The 22,557-nt window shown below is 40.8% G+C and overlaps 1 protein-coding gene across 1 annotated transcript in view; it reads left to right on the top strand.

Moving 5' to 3' along the window:
• The window catches only part of LRRC1 (leucine rich repeat containing 1), a 71,866-nt gene that overhangs the window by 37,542 nt on the left and 11,767 nt on the right, over positions 1 to 22,557 (top strand). The window contains exons 5-10 of the mRNA XM_054195310.1: positions 11,684 to 11,740; positions 13,349 to 13,412; positions 14,164 to 14,238; positions 16,023 to 16,167; positions 18,415 to 18,533; positions 19,606 to 19,689. Of these exons, the coding sequence (XP_054051285.1) occupies positions 11,684 to 11,740; positions 13,349 to 13,412; positions 14,164 to 14,238; positions 16,023 to 16,167; positions 18,415 to 18,533; positions 19,606 to 19,689 (544 nt within the window). The remainder of the gene's footprint in view (positions 1 to 11,683; positions 11,741 to 13,348; positions 13,413 to 14,163; positions 14,239 to 16,022; positions 16,168 to 18,414; positions 18,534 to 19,605; positions 19,690 to 22,557) is intronic.

Raw genomic sequence — 22,557 nt, 5'->3', positions numbered from 1 at the left:
CATAAGGGAGATGCTCCAGTCCCATAATCATCTTAGTTGCCCTTCACTGGACTCGCTCCAGTAGTTCCCTGTCCCTCTTGAACTGGGGAGCCCAGAACTGGACACAGTACTCCAGTTGTGGCCTCACCAGTGCAGGGTAGAGGGGGAGAATGACCTCCTTCGACCTACTGGCCACAGTCTTCCCTATGCAGCCCAAGATTCCATTGGCCTTTCTGGCAACAAGGGCACATTGTTGGCTCATGGATAATTTACTGTCTACCAGGAACCCCAGCTCCTTCTCCTCAGAACTACTTCCCAGCAGGTCCACCCCTAACCTATACTGGTGCTTAACATTCTTCCTCCCCAGGTGGAGGACCTTGCACTTGCTTTTGTTGAACCTCATTAGGTTCTTCTCTGCCCAGCTCTCCAGCCTGTCCAGGTCACGCTGGATGGCAGCACGGCCCTCTGGAGTGTCGGCCACCCCTCCCAGCTTGGTATCATCAGCTAACTTGCTGAGGATACACTCTGTCCCATCATCCAGGTCATTAATGAATATACTGAACGAAATTGAACTGAGGAATGCTAGGAATTAGAAAGAAAGTAATGCCAATCCTGCCTTTCTGGCTGTAGAGACCAAGTAAGGCTCTTAGAGGTGTTTGGGTATGTTTGCAAATGCCTTACTGGAGTTTCCATGTGCTTTGGATAATAACCCATGGTGGCGTTTGATGGAATAGGTTGCACCTATGTGCTCTGTATGAGATCTGTCAAATAGTGAGCAAACAAATACATACTGGTGATTTATTCTACTACACTTGGTCTTGTTTTGGGAAAAACTTGCCACCAGTCCTCTGGCTGCTAGAGTATGTGGAAACTTAGGGAAATGCATCCTAAATTCTTATACTCTTGTCTGGGAAACTGCCTAATACAGCAACTGAAATCTCTAATTCATCTTCATGTAGCACAGTGATCACTATGTATTTAGTATCTCTTTTTTTTCTTTTTTTTTTTTTTTTTAGCTAGCTAATAAACATCTTGTGGCACGGCAAATTTACCCTACTGTCTTAAATGGGGAAAGCAAAAAAAGTAATGGCAAGTGTTTTCCAAACAGCAATACTCTGAAGGTTAGTTAAGAAGTTCTTCCTAATGGCAGATAATAGACTTGAATTGCCTTGTGGTGAACCATTAGTGGAAGTGTGGCTTCTTCGTGGACTCAGATATCCAGTCCGTTTTTCACATGGTCTGATGTGTAAGATGAATGCCAGCGCTCAGCTTCACTGTTCCAGGCCAGTGTCTGAACGTAGAGTTGCTGATAATATGTTTACTGTGCCGTTAAAATTCTTCTGCTTAGACTTTTTATATTTTTCTTTTCTTTTGTGTTGCCAAAAGGAGTGTTTTTAAGGGTTCCAAATGGATGTTTGAAGAGCATAGGCAAGGCCTCCCTTGAACCTTTTGCTTTCCTCTTGCTCGTGCGTAGCCATGTTCAGTGTATGTCAACTCTTCTTCTTCTGTGTAACCACGTCAACCTGCTTATCCAGGGCTGAAAGTTTTCCCGTGTTAGATGAAGCATTCCTCTTTTAAGCTCATGTATTGTTTTAGGGCATACAAGAAAGATGTGCGACACACTGCTTTAGGACTTGATAACAGACTAGATGTCTTAATATTACTACTACTTTTGTGTTTCTCTGTGATTTGTGTTCTCCTAACTCATGGTGCGGTTGCTATCTGGAGTAAAACAGTGAATGCTAATGCATGTGAGATATTTTAGCTAACAATTAGATGGGTGCAGCTTGGAGCAGGAGTTGTCCTGTTGGCTAGTTGAACCGTTCAGAGAAACAAGTTACACAATTTAAGCTGTGAGTGGGAGTGTCTTTCACAGCGTTTCTCTGTCTAATGAGAGCAAGTCTAATTTACTTGCCTATTCTGCAGGACTGTGTCTGTAGAGCTGCCCAACGAGCAAGCATAACCTGCTCCTCCCAGTGTGGGTAGCACTTATGAATTTCCACTTGCTTCCAGGATTTTTTTTCAATACTTCCTTACTCGTGTAACACCCAAAACACAGGATGTGGCTTTTTCCTGAAATTCAAAAATCGGAGGTTTTGTATTTAAGGGTATTTGGGTAAATCAAGGTGTTTGTCTGAAAGTCTTCCTAGGGCATACCTTACAGTAGTATGAATAATCTAGTGTCTGTCTGTCCCCAGCCCCTTCTTTGTCCACACATGTTTATTCTGTAGCATTGGCTTCGGAGTTAGTTCCCTGCCACCAGCCCACCGTGATGCTGGCTTTTTACCAGCAAAGCTTTCAGAACTTAGAGATCCATACAGTGCTCTCATGGCTTAACGTCTATGAAGAGGAGAGAGATTGTGTCAGCTTCATATATTTGTTTATTTATTTGTGGTTCTTAGGCTTGAATGAAGTCCAGGTACCTTCTTTGGAAGGCCTTTTATGTCCGTCTCTGATGTTTGATCTAGCATCGGACTCTCAGATGGGTGCTTCACAAGGAATTGGCCCAAGCCAAAAAATCAGTCCTTTCAGCATGAAATGCATGTTTGAAAAAGACAATTGTCTGTCAAACTCTGTGGGGACAACAAAATTAATAAGTCTCTTTAACGGCTGAGGCAAAATGCGGAGCTTCGCTACTGTCTTTTAAATCATGATTTAAGGCCTGCTGCCCATCAGCACACCAAACATCTAACTCATATCCAGTTTTCAGCTTTCATCATTTTTTCAGCAGTCTTGTCTGTGCCTGGAAAAGATAAAGATTACCTCTTATTTTATTTTATTTTTTTTTTTTAGATACTAAGGTTTGAAGTATGAGATTATTATTGACTGGCAGGTAGAGTGTTTTGGAAGTTCCCTGCCTGAACTCTAGCATGGCAAATAAAAAAGCTTTCCTCTGCAGTCTCCTCCCCCCCGCCCCTTTCTGTAATGTTCACATGGTCTCCTACTCGGACACAATCTCCAAATCCTGAGGATTCAACAGTAGATGATAGTAATATCATGATTCATAGTATTCCCGTCATTCACAGCCCCCCCGCCCCACCCCCCCCCCCCGGCTTTTTTTCAGAGAACTGTGCAGTCCGTGATGCAAGAAAGTAGCATAGCTTTATTTTAGCTTTAGAAACTTTTGTTGTGGGGAGGGCTGAATTTCTTTAGATGGGAAGGATATTCTTCTGGTACTGATGACTGATGAGTCTGGTTTACCCCAAGCTGCAAGCAGCTGAATGAATCGGTGGACCTTACTACTGAAAGGGGATTACCAGGTAAGCAGAGAAATTTCCCTCTTAATGCCTGCAGCTCGCAGGCAGAATGCTGAAATAGGCACTTCATTATGACAGTGAACATAATGAAAAGAATAGAGCAAATGTTACTGCACTTTGGAGTGTTGCTTTGTGGAAAGATTTGTTATAGGCATGCTTTTCGAGAGTTGTGGAACCACAAATATCCAGAGACTTCATGTTAGAGAAAAAAGTGTGGTGTTTTTTTTTTTTTATCTATGTGTGTTTAATTCTAAAGGTTTTGAAGTTCTCAGCAGCTTCTGAACTCAGAATCTTTAATGTTGATCTGAATAGGGGTAGTTGGAGAATAAAAGTTCTTCAAAGGCAAGGATGATGTGCTCAATGCAGATGATCCAGAAGCAGATCAGAATGGCACGCTTATTCTGACAGTGGGTTCCTGGGCAGTCCTTGACTGTGTTTTTCTTAGTGTATGCTAAGATGCCTCAAGTGCAGATTACACATGTGGTAGCATCACACAGAATGGAAAATGCTCTTAAAATTGTGTGGAACAAGACAATGTAATTCTGTTTCAAGGTTTAGCATAATAATGTCTGATTAAAATAGTGTCTTACTTGAGACAACAAAAGTGCTGGGAAGGCTTATCTTGCAAATACATAGAAGGACTGTAGGTGGTCTGCCTAGGCTGATATAAATAGTGTTAAAAGCTCTCACTCTGGCTTATCTGAATTTAGTACAGCAAGTAATATTTACAGAGTTTGAGTAGGTAGAGCATTCAGTGTTAATCACAGCTGTTTGCTAAATGCCAAAACTGAATGTTAAATAACTTGAAAGTTTATTTCAGGAACACTGTTTTACAATGTAATAGTGAACACGGTGCAATCTGGCCTTTAAATAAGAGATGTTCCATCTTGTATGTTACACAAGGAAGAAATATTTAAGACATATTTAGCAATATTTTTTTTGAAATAAAAAAATTCCATTTTTTATTTAAGTCATTAAAGATTGACGTTGCATGAGTGGAATGGAAGAAAATTTGAAAATGAAACCTTGTTGTAATAGTGAATTGGCTTAGCCTCTCCAACCTGTTTCAGTGATCTTGATAAGCAAATTGGAGAATGTTCAGTTAAAGCATTCAGAAGTGAACAGGCTGAGCTGTAATTATGAATCTCTCTCTCTTCTTCTTAATGATGCCTTTTGAAGGTCATAGGGAGTTCAGCGTTCCTGTCTGTTTTTTTGGACCATGCTTGTTGCTGTGTGGGGGAGAGAGAGAGTAGAACTGATCTCAGCAACTTGAAAATCAAGCTTATTTAGAAAACTAGTCTTAATTAGCAGCTTGGACTACCTCTGTCACATATTTAGGGAATTCCTTGGCCATAAACTGTAGAACTTTCCTTTGTTTTTAAAATTTGGATGTGACTTGTACTACTGGCCGTCTGTTCAGTCTTTCCTCCAGTTAGTGGCTGATAAGATACTAATGTTTTTTATCCTTCTGTTATCACTTGTGGAAGATCTGTAGCTTTTTACCAGCCAATTAATGATATTGACAGTTGACAATCAACTATGCAAATGCTCTTCCTCTGGCTTTCAATGTCTTTGTCCTTTAAGTCTAGGATGACAAAATTATCAACTTCACTTTCTTTTGTGCCTATTTAAAATCAGTCGTCCAAGGAAAGAGTGTTTTCCCCCCATAATTTGTATTCACTCTTCCCAGCTCTGTAGAAAATTGCAAGTATGAGGAACATAATCCTTACTTTCAGATTTTCTTACTGGAATTGCTCTTACTCAAGTACTGTCCTGCTTGTCAAGCTCCAGAAGTGGACTGCTAAGGAAAGACCCATGTGCTTTTCCTTTGCACACTATAGACCTAAACTTGAGAGGAAAGAGTTGTGTTTAATTTAGACGCAAGATACCTCAAGTTGCTTTGCCTCCAAAAAGGAGAAGGGGGAATGCTCTCGGAGATGGCTTCCAGAAGAATGGCCTTTAACAATAGTGGTGAGACATAATAACAGTTTCATCAAAACTAAATCTAGTTACCTTGCTTTGCAGTTGTTTTAACAGCAACCCTTGCATTCCAAGGTAAAACTATAGGACTTCACATGTGTGAAGATAGTTTGCTTTGAAATGGCTAAGTGCACTTATTTAGGAAATTAATACTTCCTGTAATTTCTGGCTCATGTGAGAATTTCTGCGATTCAGTAGCTAAGAATTTGCAAAAAATTGCTCTCCCCTGTTGGATGGTGTGGGCTTAAGGTCTCTCTCTTTAAATTCTATCGGATTAATTTTACAAAAATTCATTAGTGCTGCTCTTTATCATTCACACTGTAAAACAGGTTTTCATAACCAAAGTGTAACCAAAGGGGGAGGAGGCTGGTTAAAGCTGACGTTTGAAAAAATATAAATGCTTTAAGCTTAAGCTAGAGTTTTGGGAGAAATAATCTTCTTGAAAAAAAGAAACTGGCTGCAATTCTGTACTATTTGTAGGTTATCATATAATGGATATGAATTTTAAGGTTCTTTCATGGTAACTTTGTCTAGTTGTATGCCAGCATTATGCAGTAGTTAGAAGAAAAATAAGCATTTAATGTTGAACGTTTTAAAAATGAGGACAAAATGCATACTAGGACTGTATAGACCACGAACTACGTGGTTATATGTTAATGCAGTCCTAGGAAATTCAAGAAGCATAATCCTTCCATATGAGGCTACTGTTGCTTTTGTTGCATTGGAAGTGTCATTACACCAAAAAAATCCACATGGAGCTGGTTCTTCAGACACCGAGGAAGGATATGGTGCTGGCAGGTATAGTAATGGTGTGTGGGTGAAATAAGGCAGACACAGGGAAGAACTGAAGTGGTAATTAATTCTGGAAAGGGGTGCGTCTTACAGAAGTTCTTGAAACCACTCAAGTTTAAGCACCCAATTTCATAGAATCATAGAATGGTTTGGGTTGGAAGGGACCTTCGAAGATATCTAATCCAACCCTCCAGTTGTGGACAGAGACATCTTTCATTAGATCCCATTGCTCAAAGCCCCATCCAACCTGACCTTGAACACTTACAGGGATGGGGCATCCACAGCTTCCCTGGGCAACCTGTTTCAGTGTCTCACCACCCACGCCATAAAAAATATCTTCCTTATACCCAACCTAAACCTACCCTCCTTCAATTTAAAACCATTGCCCCCTGTCCTGTCACTACAGGCCCTGGTAAAAAGTCTCTCTCCATCCTTCTTATAAGCCCCCTTTATATTTTGAAAGGCTGCTATAAGGTCTCCCTGGAACCTTCTCGAGGCTGAACAACCCCAACTCTCTCAGCCTGTCCTCATAGCAGAGGTGCTCCAGCCCTTTGAATCATCTTCATGGCCCTCCTCTGGACCTGCTCCAACAGGTCCATGTCTTTCCTATGCTGAGGGCTCCAGAGCTGGACGCAGTACTCCAGGTGAGGTCTCACCAGAGCGGACTAGAGGGGCAGAATCACCTCTCTGGATCTGCTGGCCACGCTTCTTTTGATGCAGCCCAGGATTTGACTGGTGTAGGAGTTGGGAGTTTGGAGACTGATGTTTTCAGGCTCCTTCTGCAGTCAATGATACAGTCAATGAAGAGAGGGTGAAATAAAGAGGCTTCTTTTGGGAGTAACTTGGAACAGGACCCTGTCCCAAAGGAACATGCTGTACCTTCAAATACTTATGGTCTGAGTAAGTGGCATTTTGAGAGCTGGCTAGTGACTGATTAACCTTGTCATTTCCTTGGGGGAAAATGCTGCTAAACATCAGGTTCTCAATGAATTGTTGGTATGTAGCTAGAAGCTTTATGGGATGGGAGTAGCTTAATAGGATCCTGTCAGATGAGTGACTGGTCACCTAACTGCTGTGTCCTGGGGTAGGGTCATACATGTTACTTATAGTTTTATTTGGGCAGTGGTGATGGGATGTAATATATTTAAATATGGTGAGTTTCATGCATTTTGTGTGCTGCTGTCAGAGTACCGCAGTTACCTTCTCATCTCTTGGAAGACCCTTGATAGAAAAGAAACCCGGCATGTTCCTTTTCTGCACAAAAAGGAAAATGAGCTGCCTGGTTTAAACTCCCTCCCTTCCCAGTCTAGTGTCATGATGAATGTTTCAAAGTATACATGCTTTGTAGAGATGCAGAGGCAGGCATTATCAAAGTAACAGTGATCTTCAGATGCTGGCCCAGCGAAACGAAGTCCTTTGGAACTGGTGGAAATAGCCAGAATGTGGACTTCAAATCTCATTTCTGTATGCTGCATCCTTAGACTGTGTTCTGTAGCCATCGCTACTGCTGCATAAAAAATGTAATACCAGACCAAATTCAGGATCTGTACTGTCTTCTCACCTTAGCTAGCCATCCTTATTGTGTAGGACCCTCCCTTGTTCTGTATAAATATGGGGACCATGCCCATTCTCCTGTCATTCCCTTCTTTTTGCAGTCTGTACAAACGTGAGGAAAAACTACATTTGGGATTTTACATTCCCCTAACCAGATAAAACTTGCTGGAAAGGGTACAGATGGGGCCATGCATTTCTGCATGTGCTTTAGATCTTCATCTCTTCCATCTTTGCTTCCTTGTTTCCAAAAGCCTGACTTCTTGTCCTGCATGCTCAGCTGTATGGTCCTCCTGACATAAGGTCAAAATGTGTGACTTGTATTACTCAAGTAAGAGAAGGCTGTTGTCCAGTTCTTATTGACTAAATACCTTTAGTTTTTATATTAGTCCTTTTATAATTTATCTTCATTTTCTACTAGCTTTTTCTACATTTCTCTCTCCACCTTTGTATTTTTAACTTCACGTTCACAAGAAAATAGCATTTATCTTACTGTACTTCCCAGTGCTTTCCTTAGAAGCCTTTGCTGGTGTACCTCAAGGACTTGGGTGCTGCCTGTCCCGTTGCAGCGACTGGGATAAAAACAGGACAGGGATAAAAATGGGATATATGGTGTTGTCCATTGTCACCCTTAAAGCTGACTTTCTGTGCCTGGAATAGCGGAATGATGCAGCTTTCCCTGATGAAGTTAAAGCGCTAGGATAACTCATCTCAGTTTTGTATTTTTTAACTTTACAAGACAGAGTATATTTAATGCATGTGGTATGCTGAAAATAAAATGTAATTTCATCCAAGGTAACTAGCGAACATGTCTCTCTGTCCTTTTTTTTTTTTTTTTAACTGCAGTTGATGTTGTTTTACCTATTGCAGTGAGTTGCTGTTGTCCAGAGTCTCGTCTGCTTTTGAAATGGTTATTTTGTACTACTAATAATCCCTTTGTAACTAATCCAAAGAAAAACTGACTTGCTTTGGAAGAACAGCAACAACATCCTTTGGTTCTGATCTTAGTGGCTGGTTCTAGTCTTACCTTTATTTTGGAGGAGACCGCTGCGATTGACATGAAGGAGTATTTGTGGTATTCCCTATCTGTAGACTATGTTGGATCGTGAGTTTCTCTCTCAAACCCTGGCAGGAATGCTCAGGAAAGGCACTTCCAGCATTTACAGACTACTTTGTTGCTATCAGTTTTGTTCTCAATTCTTGATCTCACATTCTTTTCATCTTCTAGTACACATGATGAAGCAATCTGAGCAACCTGATCTAGTTAAAGATGTTATTAAATCAGAAAACATATTTGAAAAATAGCAAGAAACTTTGGATTTTTCTTACAAATGACTAAAAATCCTGTTTCTTAACATACCTTAAAAACAGAAAAATGTTAGTGAACATACCATGTGCTAAGAACCTTTTAGTAAATTTAAGGAGAAGCTATATCTCTGTAATGTGTCAGAGATTGGTGCTTCAGTACATCAGCATGCCTTTTATATGATGCTATTTTATATGATAACTGTCACATTTTCCCATCTTAAATTGTAGCACATAGGTTTACTGGGAGCCGCTTCTGCAACTAGTCAAAACTTAAGAATAATGAGTCAAAAATTTCCTCTCTTTCAGGTGCACTTTAAACAACACTTCAGTCTAATGGGGCAGCTTTGCTGGTATAAACTTCATAGACTTAGTCTCTATTTTACGTTACTTGGTGGGAAGCTTCATTTTGCCCGTTGGGGTCCCCTTACATTGGGTTTGGACTCAAGACCTTGGAAGAAGTAGAAAGGCTAGATTAAAGGGGTGGAGGGTAGCACCTTTGATTTTGTTCCAGGGTAGAGTTATAGTTGTGAGCATGCTGTGGATGAGAAGAGCTGTAGAGTAAAGCATTTCTCCTGCAGAAAGCTGCATCATTAGGGATGAAAATGTAATCCCATAGGTAGTTGGCTCCCATAAAAAGAGAACCTAGCCTGGGACTGCGATCGGCCACTGTTGGTGTCCGAGATGTAGGGTATGCGGTTGGATGCAGAGCTGGCTGTTGGTGGGTTCCCATGAGAGCACGGCTACCCAGGAAGTCCTCATAGTGCTTCTGGCTTGGGCAGTCCAGATACCTTCCTTGCACCACCTTGACATTTGTACTGGCCCAGGTGTTTAAGGGGATTTATTCTACGTTGGATTAGGGATCTGTGTTACTCTTTTTTGCTGGGTTAGTTTTAAGCAGGATCAATTTCCTGAGCTGGTTCGCTGGCCTGCCCCAGTTTAGTGATATGATGAGGCTGGTTAAGATGGTGGTTCCCAAGTTCTTGCTGTTGAACGTGGTTCTGCTGACAAAGATTTCTTTTTAACCACAGCCAAAGTGGTGTCTGATGTAAGAAGAGAAATTAAGAGATTGCACCATTTTACTCATTGACACTTCAACATGATGGGGAGGGAGATAAGTAGATGCGGGGTGATCTGTAAACACAAGATTGCAAGGCAGCTTGGCGGTGTGTGCATCCTTTTTGTATTCTCTTGATAAAAGTGAATCATGGGTCTCACCTAATATGAGCCTGAAGAGAAAGTGCGAAATTCGAAGGAAGATTGGAATAGGTTTCTGGAAAACCTGTAAACAAAAATGTAATGGCAGTCTGTGGGCGGAAATGTGAGTAAGAGCAGACTCACGTTTCTCTCAGGGAACAACGGTTCTCCATCACCTCTTCCCTCCCCACCTCCACTGGTTTGGTTTACGTGAGGATGTCGGATACCACATCCCACCTTGACTTGTGTTTTATAGTGTTGAAATTGTTATGTGAGAGTTTTCTCTTGTGTCGTTGGAATGAAGGCTTCCTTACTACCTCATTTCTGTCAAATGATTTTGAGTGGCAGGAGCTGAATTATTCTCACTTATCTTTTAATTGAATTTGTAATAGGCTTCTATTAAAATATCTTCACCTATGTGCTATATGCTGTGTCTTCTGAAGGAATGCAGAACCCATTGGGTAAAATGTGCTTGTTTCAAAAGCTGGGGAGTACTATTCAGACCATAATCAAAGCTCCTGTGAGATTTAATTCACTATTTTGAGTGCAGTATGAAATCATTGCTTGAAATAAGGATATATCTTTTAGATACCATCCAAAGTCAATCCGTGAAAAATCTTTTCCCTTTAATAGTTCATTACGTCAGTTATGTTGCTTTCCCTACTTAGGATAGCTGTATCGGAGTTGCAATATGAAGGTTATTCTTTAGTTTTATTCAGGTTATCAGCTGCTTTTTTACTGGGGATAACTAATGATCCTGTAATTCAGTATGTGTGTGTTGTTTGAAGTGAAAACAAATATTTCAATTTTAAGTGGTCTGAGTACACGAGCTTGTTGGTTTTTTTCCTAAGGTGTACGTACAAAAAAATTTTGGGTTTAGATTTAACATGCATTTCAAATTTAGTAGAATTCCTTTTTTAATCTAGATTTTGTTTAAGGCCTAGCACTCTGTCCCCCTCCCCTGCACCCCAGGACAGAACATATTCTGGTGCAGGGAACTACTTACTTGCAGTCACCATATTTGATTTTTATTTTTCCCTGGGATGCTGGAGGATTAGAGCAGATTATAGTGTTGGGATAATGTCTGACTCCTTGTGTTCCATTTAGTCATAAATAAACCCCTGAAAAAAAATCTGAATGTTGCTATGGTGATGTTAGTAAAAGCCTGGGATATGGAGTAAGTGAGCCGCTTAGAAGCGTAATGTCACTTACAGTAATGAGCATGCCGTCGTTAGAGCGGTGATGGTTTTACCTGATGCTCTGTAACTTTGGTAGCCCACGCCAGATTCTGAAAGCGAGTAAGTAAATGCAATTCATACAACTATGCTCTCTTCAGTAACTTGCCATTATGGCCTTTTAACAAATAGAAATTTGTGGCTTTTCTCTTTACTTTCTAGCTTCAGTGTTAACTACTTTCAGTTTAAGGAGAAACAAGCAAAAACTTCCAGCCTTTGTATGCTGCCTTTCACATGATGGTCTGATTGAATCAAAACAACAAAAAAAATCAACTCACAGCAATTTTAAAATTTTGTTTTAAACTGTGTAAGCACACACCTCTCCTGAAAACCTGGAAAATAAAGTAAGATTGCATTAAAATGTGGTTGTTTGTTTTTTTTTTTTAGTCTTTATAACCTGGCTTCACTGGAACTTAGAGAAAATTTGCTGACATATTTACCAGAGTAAGTGACGTTTAATGTGTTTGATTATATTAACATAAAATGTTCTTATTCTTAAGATGTGTTAACATATGAAACTGAATGACAGCTAGGAAAAAATACTTGGTGCTGTTGACAACATTTATGAGGTACAGCTTTGTTTTAGCAACACCTAGTTATATCCATTACTTCTAATTGTACTTGGCTTACAGGAGGAGCCTGCAGTCTGTGTCCATTGCTTTTGCTCTATGTAACTATAAAACACAGCAGCACCAAATGTTTCTTCCTGCACACATTGAATGAGGGCATCGGCAGCGGGAGGGGTGGTTTGGGTTGTTCTCATGCTGAAATGCCATGAAAGTAGGATAATAGGGAAAGCAGGGTAATGGAGTCTCGGAGATTTCAACTCTAGAACTTCAGAGTATTTAAATCAGCATTCATGTTGGGGGCTCAGGAACCAAAAGCTTCCAAAACCTGGAGATCGAAGCCTCGGTGACAAACTAGGCTTGCTGATGTCTGAAGTCTGACTCCACCCACGGTGGCTTTTTTGTGGGGGGGAGAACGTATCTAGATGTCTCTACACTGTCTGCATCAGAGGAATCGCTGGTCTTTTGTAAGATTAACTGTGTATCTTACAGTTTGGGGATCCTTTTTTGGCTGCCTGGAAGAAGCCTCTTCTTTCGCTAGTGAAGGAGTTTCCTTCCTTTCCCTACCTGGCTGCTTCTTGCAAGAGTCTTGGTGACTCTTATTCTTCTTGTTTAGATAATCTAATAGATACTGTAAAAGATTTAACCTATTTTAATCAGAATCTGTTCCCCAGTTGCTTTGGGGTCCTTTTTTTCTTGTCAATTGCCCAGTACCTTGGCTGCAGCTGTTTATAGCTGTGAGCCACAAGGCACTTTAAATGTCAGTGGTCAGAAGATAGGAATTAGTATCTGGGGTTTGCCATGCGATGTCAGAATGAAGCTATCACAAATGTTGACAATTTTATTGCTCCTGGAAAATTCAGACTGTCAGTAATGTAGCTGACGAGTGTCACTGGCTTTCGTGCTATTTCCTTTGGGGAAGGTAAGCAAGAACTCTACAACAGACTGCTTTTGAAGAAGGATGGTCTTCCATGTCCGTTCATGTATAGAGAACTTCTTTTACGTCCTTTTGGGCTTCCCTCTGTTTGCATCCTCAAATCCAACATGAAATACTTCAGAAATGGATAGATCATCTTGAGAAGAAAAATGATGGATTTATTGAGTCTTGAGTCATGCTGTTAACGTTTGATCACTGTGGGGAATTTTTATACAGTTGTGTAAATTTCCCCTAAAAATAAACCTAACCAATTCTACTAAACTATATGGCATTGTTCACCCTGAGGGACTGATGGTTAAAATAAAGAATAATGATTTGATTGCCTATACTAAGTTTTAAGTTTCAAGGGCATACAGTTATACTGACAACCCAGATCATTTTTTCAGTAAGATATTTCTGCAAATAGCCTATGTGCAGTAAAATAACCGTCTGTCTACAATACATTGTAATTTGAAATACGAGTTTCAGTAAAATGAGCTCATTTAAATACATGGGGTTTCTGTTGGTTTAGTCTGATGTGGTTTTGTTTTGGCTTATCTCATCTCACAGATCACTTGCCCAGCTGCAGCGACTAGAACAACTTGATTTAGGAAACAATGAACTTTATCACTTGGTAAGAGAACATGCCACTGAAAGTGCATGTTGGTCTTGTTTTACGTGTCGTTTAGATTAAGTAGGTCGTAGGATGTCCAAAATTGAAGGAGGAAAAAATGTATGGAGGGAGAGTTTTTATCCGTACAGATGAATTTTGGTAGCGAGTTGGTGCTTCCCCTGTCTGCTTGGTCTTGTTCAGTACAATATTACTTCACCCAAAAAACTGCAGCTGATCTCTGGAAAACAGAAGCAATGCACAGAGTTTTTCTATGGAAAGAGAAAGGAGCGGAAGGGCAGAAACTCTTGTCTGCACTTGCAGTTACAATGAAGACACGGGCTTCTGTGGGGAGCTGGATGGGCTGAGCACAGATGAAAGCTCAGCTATTTCCAGGGTGAGAGCAGGAATCTTTGGGAAGGGGCTGAGGCAAACTGTCGAGGGCTGCGTGGCAGATAGATCTACCAAAAGATATCTGTCATCTCCCTTAAGATGACTCAATTAAATGTTGGATTTGCAGTAGATTAAGAGTGTGCATGCAATTTGTTAGTGCATGTCAGGTAAAGTATGATAGTTTCTTAAGCTGTAACAATTAATTTGTATGATGGAGTTCCCAAATGCTTACAGTCACCCTTGCTTGCTGCATTTAACTGTGGCGCTTCTAAATAGTGCTTGGAGTAGGAATTGGTTTACTCAGACTATAATTACGGGGTGGCCGTTTGGTTTTTACTTAAAGCTCCTGTGTTACTTAACATTATTACTTTCTCTGTTATAGCCAGAAACAATTGGTGCACTTTTCAATCTCAAAGACCTCTGGTTGGATGGAAACCAATTAGCCGAAATACCTCAGGTAAAGATGAGCTCCACTGATACTGTTTTGAAGATGCTTTTAAAAGCAAACCTTTTCATTCATGCCTAAAGGGAGGTTATCTATAATTGCATAGTTTTCGCAGTCCATTTTGCCTGGGTTTGATTTTGGATGTGTAAGTGTTTTCTCTTAATAAGTTCTTCTGCAAGGGATTGTATGTCATATCATATGTTTTCAGACATTTTCTTTTAAACATTTTGGCAAAGGAATTGTTTCCTAATAGGCACATTGTTCAGTTTATAGGATGACACATCCTCTGTTTACAGTTCTGGCCCAATGATCAGGGACCCACTAATTGGCTGAAGTTTTGTATCTATCTGAGTTGCCGTTTTGACAGTTTTGAGGATGAGTCCTTGTGTTTTTACAATGATGATCTTCCATTCAAATACAGTGTTTGGGAGAAGTACAAAGACAGAACTGTTGCCATAAATAGAAATTTTGATTTATGCAGGCAAATCCCCCATCTGACATCAGTCATGGGATGAGGGGCCTTAGCATTTAAAGCTTACAGCACTCTAAATTCCCGTTCTTAAGAACAGTAATAACGTGTGCGATGGTTTCTTTTACCTCTTTTTTTTCTTTAGAGCCAAGTTAAAACTTGTTTTCCCCTTTTGCTCATGCAGGTTGCTGTTATTTGCTGTATTGATCTCATTGTCAACAATGTAACTTGGAAATCAGTTACAGTTTACTTGGCTTTGTTGACTTTGTTGTTGTTGGCTTCGCCTGATAATTTTTTAAGTAGATGTAGTTAAACACTGATAATCATTCATAAAAGGTCAAGTGTGACTTCAGCAGCTGCTTTTATTGAAGCTGGCCACTATTGTGTATTTTGTTTAATGTCCAAAAGATGAACTTGTAGGATAAAGGGTGTGTGTTTGCATTTAATGAAAGATCCTCTTGAGAGGCAAACATTTCCAAAATAAAAGGACTGATCTTGTGAGTTAGGATCAAGGCTGTCAGTGTATAAAAATTTCATATATGTAAAAGTAGAGGACGCTTCTGCCCCAGACGTTCTGTTCTCCGAAAGATGATTTGGATGACTAAAATGAGAACTATTCTAGAGCGTGTATAGGGGTGTCTGTGTACATGGGGAATGGGAGGGTGCTCTGATGGCTAATAGAGGCAAAGGTATTTCTCTGTCAAACTTCTAAGCTAATTGGCAGATTACCATTGTAAAAAAAAAAATTAAGTAATCATTAATAACTGTAGGTGATGGCAGTATAACTTGGCAGTTCAAATATGCTTGCTAGAGCAACACTCCCAATTCCTATTTCTACGTTTGTTGCAGTTGAGAGATGTGAAGATATTATATCCCTAGATGTCACGGCATGTTGCTGTATCAGCCAGGAGAAACTAATCCTAATTTGCCTAGGGTTAATTGGGAGGGGCAGACTTTAATTACGTGGAGGTTGATAATCTGGAGTTCTGAAAAAACAACTTTGCAGTCTTGACTTGAGGAAAACTCCAGTTTTGGCTGGTGCTTGCCTGGGTGTGCTCAGCATACCTTGTCTGACTACTGAAGCCAGTCTTAATAGTTAGAATAAGAAACCGTGACTGAATCACTTGGTTGGTTTATCATATGTAGAACGTAATTATTTTATTTTATTTTTTTTTTTTAGGCATTTAGAGGTCATACAAACAATGGCCAATTTAGAGGTCATACAGAGAATTGTTTTTCTTTCTGGAATTTCATTGCGTTGGTACATTTTTCAAATTGCTTTGTTACGTGTTTGGGCATGACTTAAATTTTTTGTCTTGTATCGCAGGAAGTAGGAAACCTGAAAAACCTGCTTTGTCTGGATGTTTCTGAAAATAAATTGGAATGCCTTCCTGAAGAAATTAGTGGTCTGACTTCTTTAACAGACTTGCTTGTTTCTCAGAATTTACTTCAGGTCCTACCTGATGGCATTGGTAAGTACAAGGTGAATGCTATCACACAGAACCATTTAATCCACCATAAATTGGAAGTTGTTTGTTTTCAAGTCTTTTGAAGTCTTTTTGTGCAAGAGATGAGCTTGTCTCAGCTTTTTTTTTTTTGCTTAGTATGAAGTGCGTAGCTCTATTAATTTCGCATTTTAATTGTCTGCATAATGACTAGCTCATAATCCTTTTTTGGCCTTCACTTGATACCTACCCAAACAAAATAAAAGTTAATATATCCTCTCTGTTCCTACTGCGTCCGTGTCACCGTTATAACTCTTTAACATTGTAAAATTCTAGCTTGTAGCATACTGTAGGTCACTTGATAAGAGTGACTGACAGTATCACTACAAAAAAGGCTTCCTTTTTCGTGGGGATGTGTAATTATCTTCAATTGGACAACGTGATTAATCCTATACTGAAGCCAGTGGAAGGCTGTTCCAACTTCAGCCCACTTACTCCTCACCCATGAGGATCCAAACTACAACCTTTCTGTGTCTGACGCCTTAAAACAGGTTTAATAACTGAGGAATGTTATCTGAAGCATTACCAGTGCCTTTTTTCAGGTAAATGTTTGTACCCCTGCTGTAGTTGTGACAAATAGTCGGCAAGGCGTTGTTTCTCTACTACTCATCACTTGTTTTGCTGGAGAGTTTCACATTGCAAAAGTGTGCCGCCTTCTTGCCAGGAATTTTTTTTTTTTTTTTTTTAAATAAAGGTGTAGGGAAGGAGGACTTGTGAATGTGGAAAAGAATAGAGCCTAAGAAAAGATAAATGTTTTTCTAGAAGTTAAACTTGGGGGAGTGGGGTGACTGTTGTGGGTCCTACAGTTGACTCAGGTGGGTTTGGTGGAGAGTTGTGGCAGCTCTCTCTGGCCAGTACAGTTGTTGTACACCAGCCTGACAGAGGGGAGCTTGTCTGTAACACCAGCTGGTGAATAAGAGGAATAAGAGGAGCTCCTGCTTCTCGAGAAGCCTGTTAAATGGAAATCCTTTGCTGGGGAAGGAGATTGCAGAGAGCTGGGCTATTTCAGGCCAGGCTTAGTTTGCACATGCATTTTGTAACATTTTGTGGATGTGATTTTGTTACAAAGGCAAAAAATTTGCTACTTTTTGTGTAATATTGGAACTTACTATGCAAAATGAAGAAAATCTGTTATTGTGGTTGAAGTGATTATCGCTGGTCTCTGTGGAAGCTCCTGGGAGGAGCTCAGCTGATCACTGAATCCTTGGTTGGGCTAGTGGATCTGTAGCACTCTCGAAGCAGGGCTTTCACCAACACCAGCGTGCCACATCAGCAGTGGCTGTGTCTCACGAAGGCTCTAAAGCCCCTAATGGAGGTGGCTCTAGCACCCCCAGGCAGCCTGTGTCAGTGGTGCACCACCTCCCGGTGAGGAAGCTTTATTCCACCCAGGTGCGGAGCTCTGCACCTGCTGCCTTTCTCTGTATCAGCCGTCTCTTCATGATTTAGCATCATCAGCGAATATGATGTGCCATCCTATTACAGCTATTTTGGACCACGTGGGGGTGGGCAGGGAGGTGTCAGCAGCTAGTGATGTCCCCTGAATTCTCTGTCTTGGGCTCTTCCCCGGATCAGCTCTGCTTTGCGCTAAAGACCATTCTGGTAGAAAGGAGCAGAATAAGGTGAACTTTCTGCTCTGAAATAGTGTTTTGTCCTTCCTGGGGAGAAGACCTTCAAAGAAGCTTGTCTTCTATTCTAAAAAAATACACTTGGGTTTCATGTCTGACTAACTGGGTTCTCTATTAGGACAAAGAGACCTCAATCCTGTTTGGGCTTGGGCTGTCGCTTCAGTGCAAGCCTTTCTTACTGTGGTTGAGTAGGCATAGGTGATCTGAGCACTTCCTTATTAATAAACATTGTATAATTGAGGGGAAAAAAAAACCAACCCAGATAATCTTCTCCTGTTTATAGGCCTTTGGGTAGACATGTCCTTGACATTTACATGGGGTACCATTCAGATTGCAACTTCAATACAATATAATATGCTTGAATATCGGATATGAATATTTACATTCAGTAAGAATTCAGTGATGTTATAAACTTGCAAAAATAGCGCAAGCGCCAAGTGAGGCAGTGCTTGAATTCTATTTTTACCTGAAAAAAAATTTAATTATGTTAGAAGATTTCTAAAAGTTTTGCAGCAGAATCATTTTCAGTAATTAAAGCAGGTATTGGAGGATACTAAGCTAAACAGATGTGTTAATTCTTTCTGTGCAGGAAAATTGAGGCGGCTCTCCATTTTGAAGGTTGATCAGAACAAACTTATTCAACTAACAGATTCAATTGGAGACTGCGAAAGCCTTACTGAATTAGTTCTAACAGAAAACCAGCTGCAGGTAAGCATGGTCATGGCTGCGCAAATGGCTGGCGGTAATAAGAGCCACTGCTAAGTGCTGAATCACTTGGCTCATAAAACTACTCACCATTGCTACTGTTAAGTAGCGAGTTTCTTTTAAATGCATCTTATTTCTAACCTGTTAAGTGAATGCTGAAGATCAAGTTGTGTGTACTGACAATCCTCCCTTACAAAGGCTTATGCAATTACATATTCACTCGTGAATCTTTCATGACCAGTAAGGGAATTGGAGCACCTGGAGTGCAGGTATCACTTACTTTGTTGCGTTTTTAATGCGGAGTTTGTACTGCGTTGTGCTGTTGCCAGTTTTTGCTGTGCATTATCTGGATCAGACTTGCTGGCACTGAATAGAAGCCCTGAGTGCTGCAGAGCTGCTGTTGTACTGTCCCTTGCTCTGCTGATCTGCTCCAGCCAGGTATTAAATATGGTATGTGGTCAATTAAAATAAAATCTCAGACTTCCTTCCATTAGGTGTTTCCTGCCATTATTTTGAAACTGCCTTCACGTGACACTGACACATGAAGAGTTAGGAGTGTTTACAAAAATCTAGGGTTGAGCATTTCTTAAGTTAAGCTGGCGCTGGTTGAGTTAGGAGCTTAAGCCTGTTGGAAAGATGTCTCTCCAGGGGTCAGTTCAGAGCACCTAAGTTAGAAGCTTGCCTCTCAGTTATTTAGGGACCCTAAAGTTAGATAATATGGACATTCTGCCTACATGCTTCTGTTAACAGCTGCTGCGCATCTATAATTTTAGTGCAGAGGTAACTCATGAGTGAACTTGTGTTAGAAACTGACATTCCTGGACATTTATTCTGCAAGATAAAACCTTGGGTCTCCTTTGGAAGGCCTGGTAGTCATGAGGGTTAACTACACTCCAATTTTGAAAATGGACCAGTCTATTAATTCTACTAAATTTAATAAATTCTGTTAAATTAAATAATCGATTAGATCTATAAATAGTCTATTAAAATTAATTAATTTTAAAGTGAGATAAATTTTGTTCCGACTCTATGAATTTATAAATTCTGTTTGCATATTTTGTTTTTGTTGGCACAGTCATTGCCGAAGAGCATCGGAAAACTAAAGAAGCTGAACAATTTGAATGCCGATAGAAACAAATTAACATCTTTGCCCAAAGAGGTAAGTTTTGTGTAATTAACTCTCACAGATGTGATTATACAAACAGAAAACTCTTGATTTCAAATGCCTGGAAGAAGTAGCAGGCAGCTTTGATCCACCGGCTGTTCTTCCCAAACTGATCACAACCAGAAACTTGTCCATTAGATCTGAACAGCATAAATCTGAACAGCAGCTGTGGTGATTTGGTGGCTTGTAAGTGCGAAATGTCTTTGCAGTTGAACAAGAAGGCTTGGATCTAATTAGCTTGTAATTAGTAATTCCCAGTGTGGGTGTCAGGTCCAGCACTATTTGAAGACCGGGAGTTCTGGTAGAGTGAATGCGTTTGAACGTCAATATGCCTCTTCTGCATATAGTATAAAAATACTGCTGGAGCTTTCCTCGCCTCAATCTTGTGAGCAATAGCAAAGGGAAGGTTTCATATTAAGAAAAATGATTCAGAGACTGTTTTGACGAGTCATCTTGGTTTTGGAGATCTCAGGTCTACTTTTGCCTTTAAATATGAGGACCTGACGTGACCAAGATCACTGATACCTCAAATCTTACAGCTATGATAGCTAATGAGGCTAGAATTTCTGTTGTGAAACTAAATATAAAGAAGGCCTTACAAGTTTAGTTCAGCAGTAAATTCTGGAAAGAAATCTGGAGAAGCAGCATCCTGTGATTGGAGCATGGGACTGCGAGTTGGTTCTGTGTGCACTGCTGTTTGTCTCTGATTTTTGCCCAAGTAGTTCTCCCCCTTCATTTTCCTACCTATTTTTAACATGTGACTCTGAGGTTGTAGCTTTTGTTCACCACTTTCAGTCACTTCAGGAGCAGGTGGAAGCAGATGGGTGGGAATTGAGAGGAATGAGCCCACACTCTTGCTCAGGCCCACTTACTTAGGGAGCTTGGAGAGCCTGAGGAGGAAGGAAAGTGGCTGGGAATCAGGAGATGGGGCAGAGCCAATCATCTGAAAAGGAGGGATTGAGCAGGGGCAGAGGATGCTGCTGTAGCACTGGAAGCAACAATGCCAGTGTCCCGGCTCTGGGCTGCCACAGCTTGGTCACCCAATGGGGGCTCCATGATAGCCCTTATTCCTCCTTTACAGATTGGCTTGTAAATGTATGTTTGGCGGGGGGGAAGCAGAGGGAGGGAGGAGAAGATGCGAGTACTGCAGCTCCCCTAGCAGGACAGTGTCTCTTCATCACAGAGGTGATGCTGATTCTGAACAGAAAATTGCAGAGAGTGTACCCAGTTGGGTTGCATAAATGCTAGCAGGAGGCAGGACCTTGGGAAAACTGCGTTTCTGGCTTGGGATATGATGGCAATTTTGGTCTTGTGCTCATTCAGCAGAAAACTTTTCACGTCTTCACAAAGAATTTAATACGTTACACAGGTGTCCTAAACTGTATGTACTTGAGGCATACAATTTTGTGTCTAGCCCACCTTTAAGCAGAATTGTTCTGAGTTTGTTATACCATGTAAAGTTTTACTGATACACTTTATTTCCAGAATGGCCATTAATAGCTTATGTAGTGTGTAAGCACTATAAGGGCAAGCAGTGTGGCTTGGAAGGAGCAGGGACAGGAGGAGGTGAGAGGAGAAGCTCGGCTTCAGAAGCAGGGTGAATATGGAGTGTGTCTACCTGGGGGGAATAACAGAGTCAAGGGCTTGGAGCAGACCGATAAAGGGATTGATGCCGAACAGGAAACTGGAGACTTGGAACCAGAAGTGGGTTTCAGAGGTGGAAAGTGAGTTGGGGATGTCGAAGGGTGAAATGAAGAACAAGAAAGCGTGTGGAGAACATTCGTGCACATGAGAGAGAAGGGAGAGGACACCTGCACAAGGGGTGGGATAAAGTCAGGGATGAGTCTGTGTTTGGAGAAGGTGGGTGATGGGGAATTGGAGGGCGTTACCTGGAATGAGGTGAGCTGAGGAGTTGTAGAAAGCCCAGGAAATAAAGGTAGTAGAGGGTGGTTCCCTGTGAGCTTGGCAGAGAGAGGAAACAGAGCTCCTTGGCATCGACTTTTTTGAGATAGATTTTTTTTTTTCTTTTTTTTTTTCCTGTAAGGTCTCTACACCTGTCTATCTTTCTCATCAGAGCAAACATTTTGAAATTACATTAGCATAAGATTTCCAGAAAGCTTCATTAAAGTATGTTTTGCTCTGTGGATTTTTAAAATTCTTTTATTTTTTATTTTTAAAGGAAGTCAGTCCTTCTCCAACTGGAGGGTCATATCCGCGCTCTAGATTGGTGGATTTTGAATTCCCAGGTGGTAATGGTAGCAAATAGAAAGCATAAACAACCGATGCAGTGGTTTGTAAATGTGGTTTGTGTTGCTTAAGATGTCTCCTGAGATAGCATGGCGAAGATTGGGGTCTCAGACCTTTGCATGCCAATCAGTGTTAGTGCTTGTACGCTGGTTCCCCCTTCACAGAAGCAGCCTCAGATGCAGGAGTACGTATTGCAGAGATTCTTGCTCAGTATCTTCCCCTTCTTTTTCTTTCCCTCCTGTTCTTTCTCTGCCTTACAGAGTGCTGGAACAACTGTGCATTTGTGGTCTTCATCCTTGTAAGGCATGGGTGGAGGACAGGCCTTTACTGGTTTATGTTGGAGAGGGACAGAGACATGTAGCCTGGTAACGTGTATAGAAAAAATGGGACTCTGCTAGGGAGAAGAGTACCTGTAACCAATAGCATATCTACCTACTGGAGTCTCTGTCCTTCCCTCCAGAATTATTCCTGTAGCAAAGAAGGCTTTTATAGATACGATGGCAGAAATGATGTGCCGTGTCTAATATAACCTGATGAGATAATCTATGAGTTCTAGCTTTTTTTGTGGTGGTATGGGCCTTTTTTGCTGGTTTGGGGTTTTTTTTTGGTTGATTG

Source organism: Rissa tridactyla, chromosome 3, assembly GCF_028500815.1.
Source record: "Rissa tridactyla isolate bRisTri1 chromosome 3, bRisTri1.patW.cur.20221130, whole genome shotgun sequence".
In the NCBI taxonomy this organism is placed as follows: domain Eukaryota; kingdom Metazoa; phylum Chordata; class Aves; order Charadriiformes; family Laridae; genus Rissa; species Rissa tridactyla.
The sequence above is the reverse complement of the archived record's forward strand: the minus strand, read 5'-3'. Positions and strand labels throughout refer to the sequence as shown.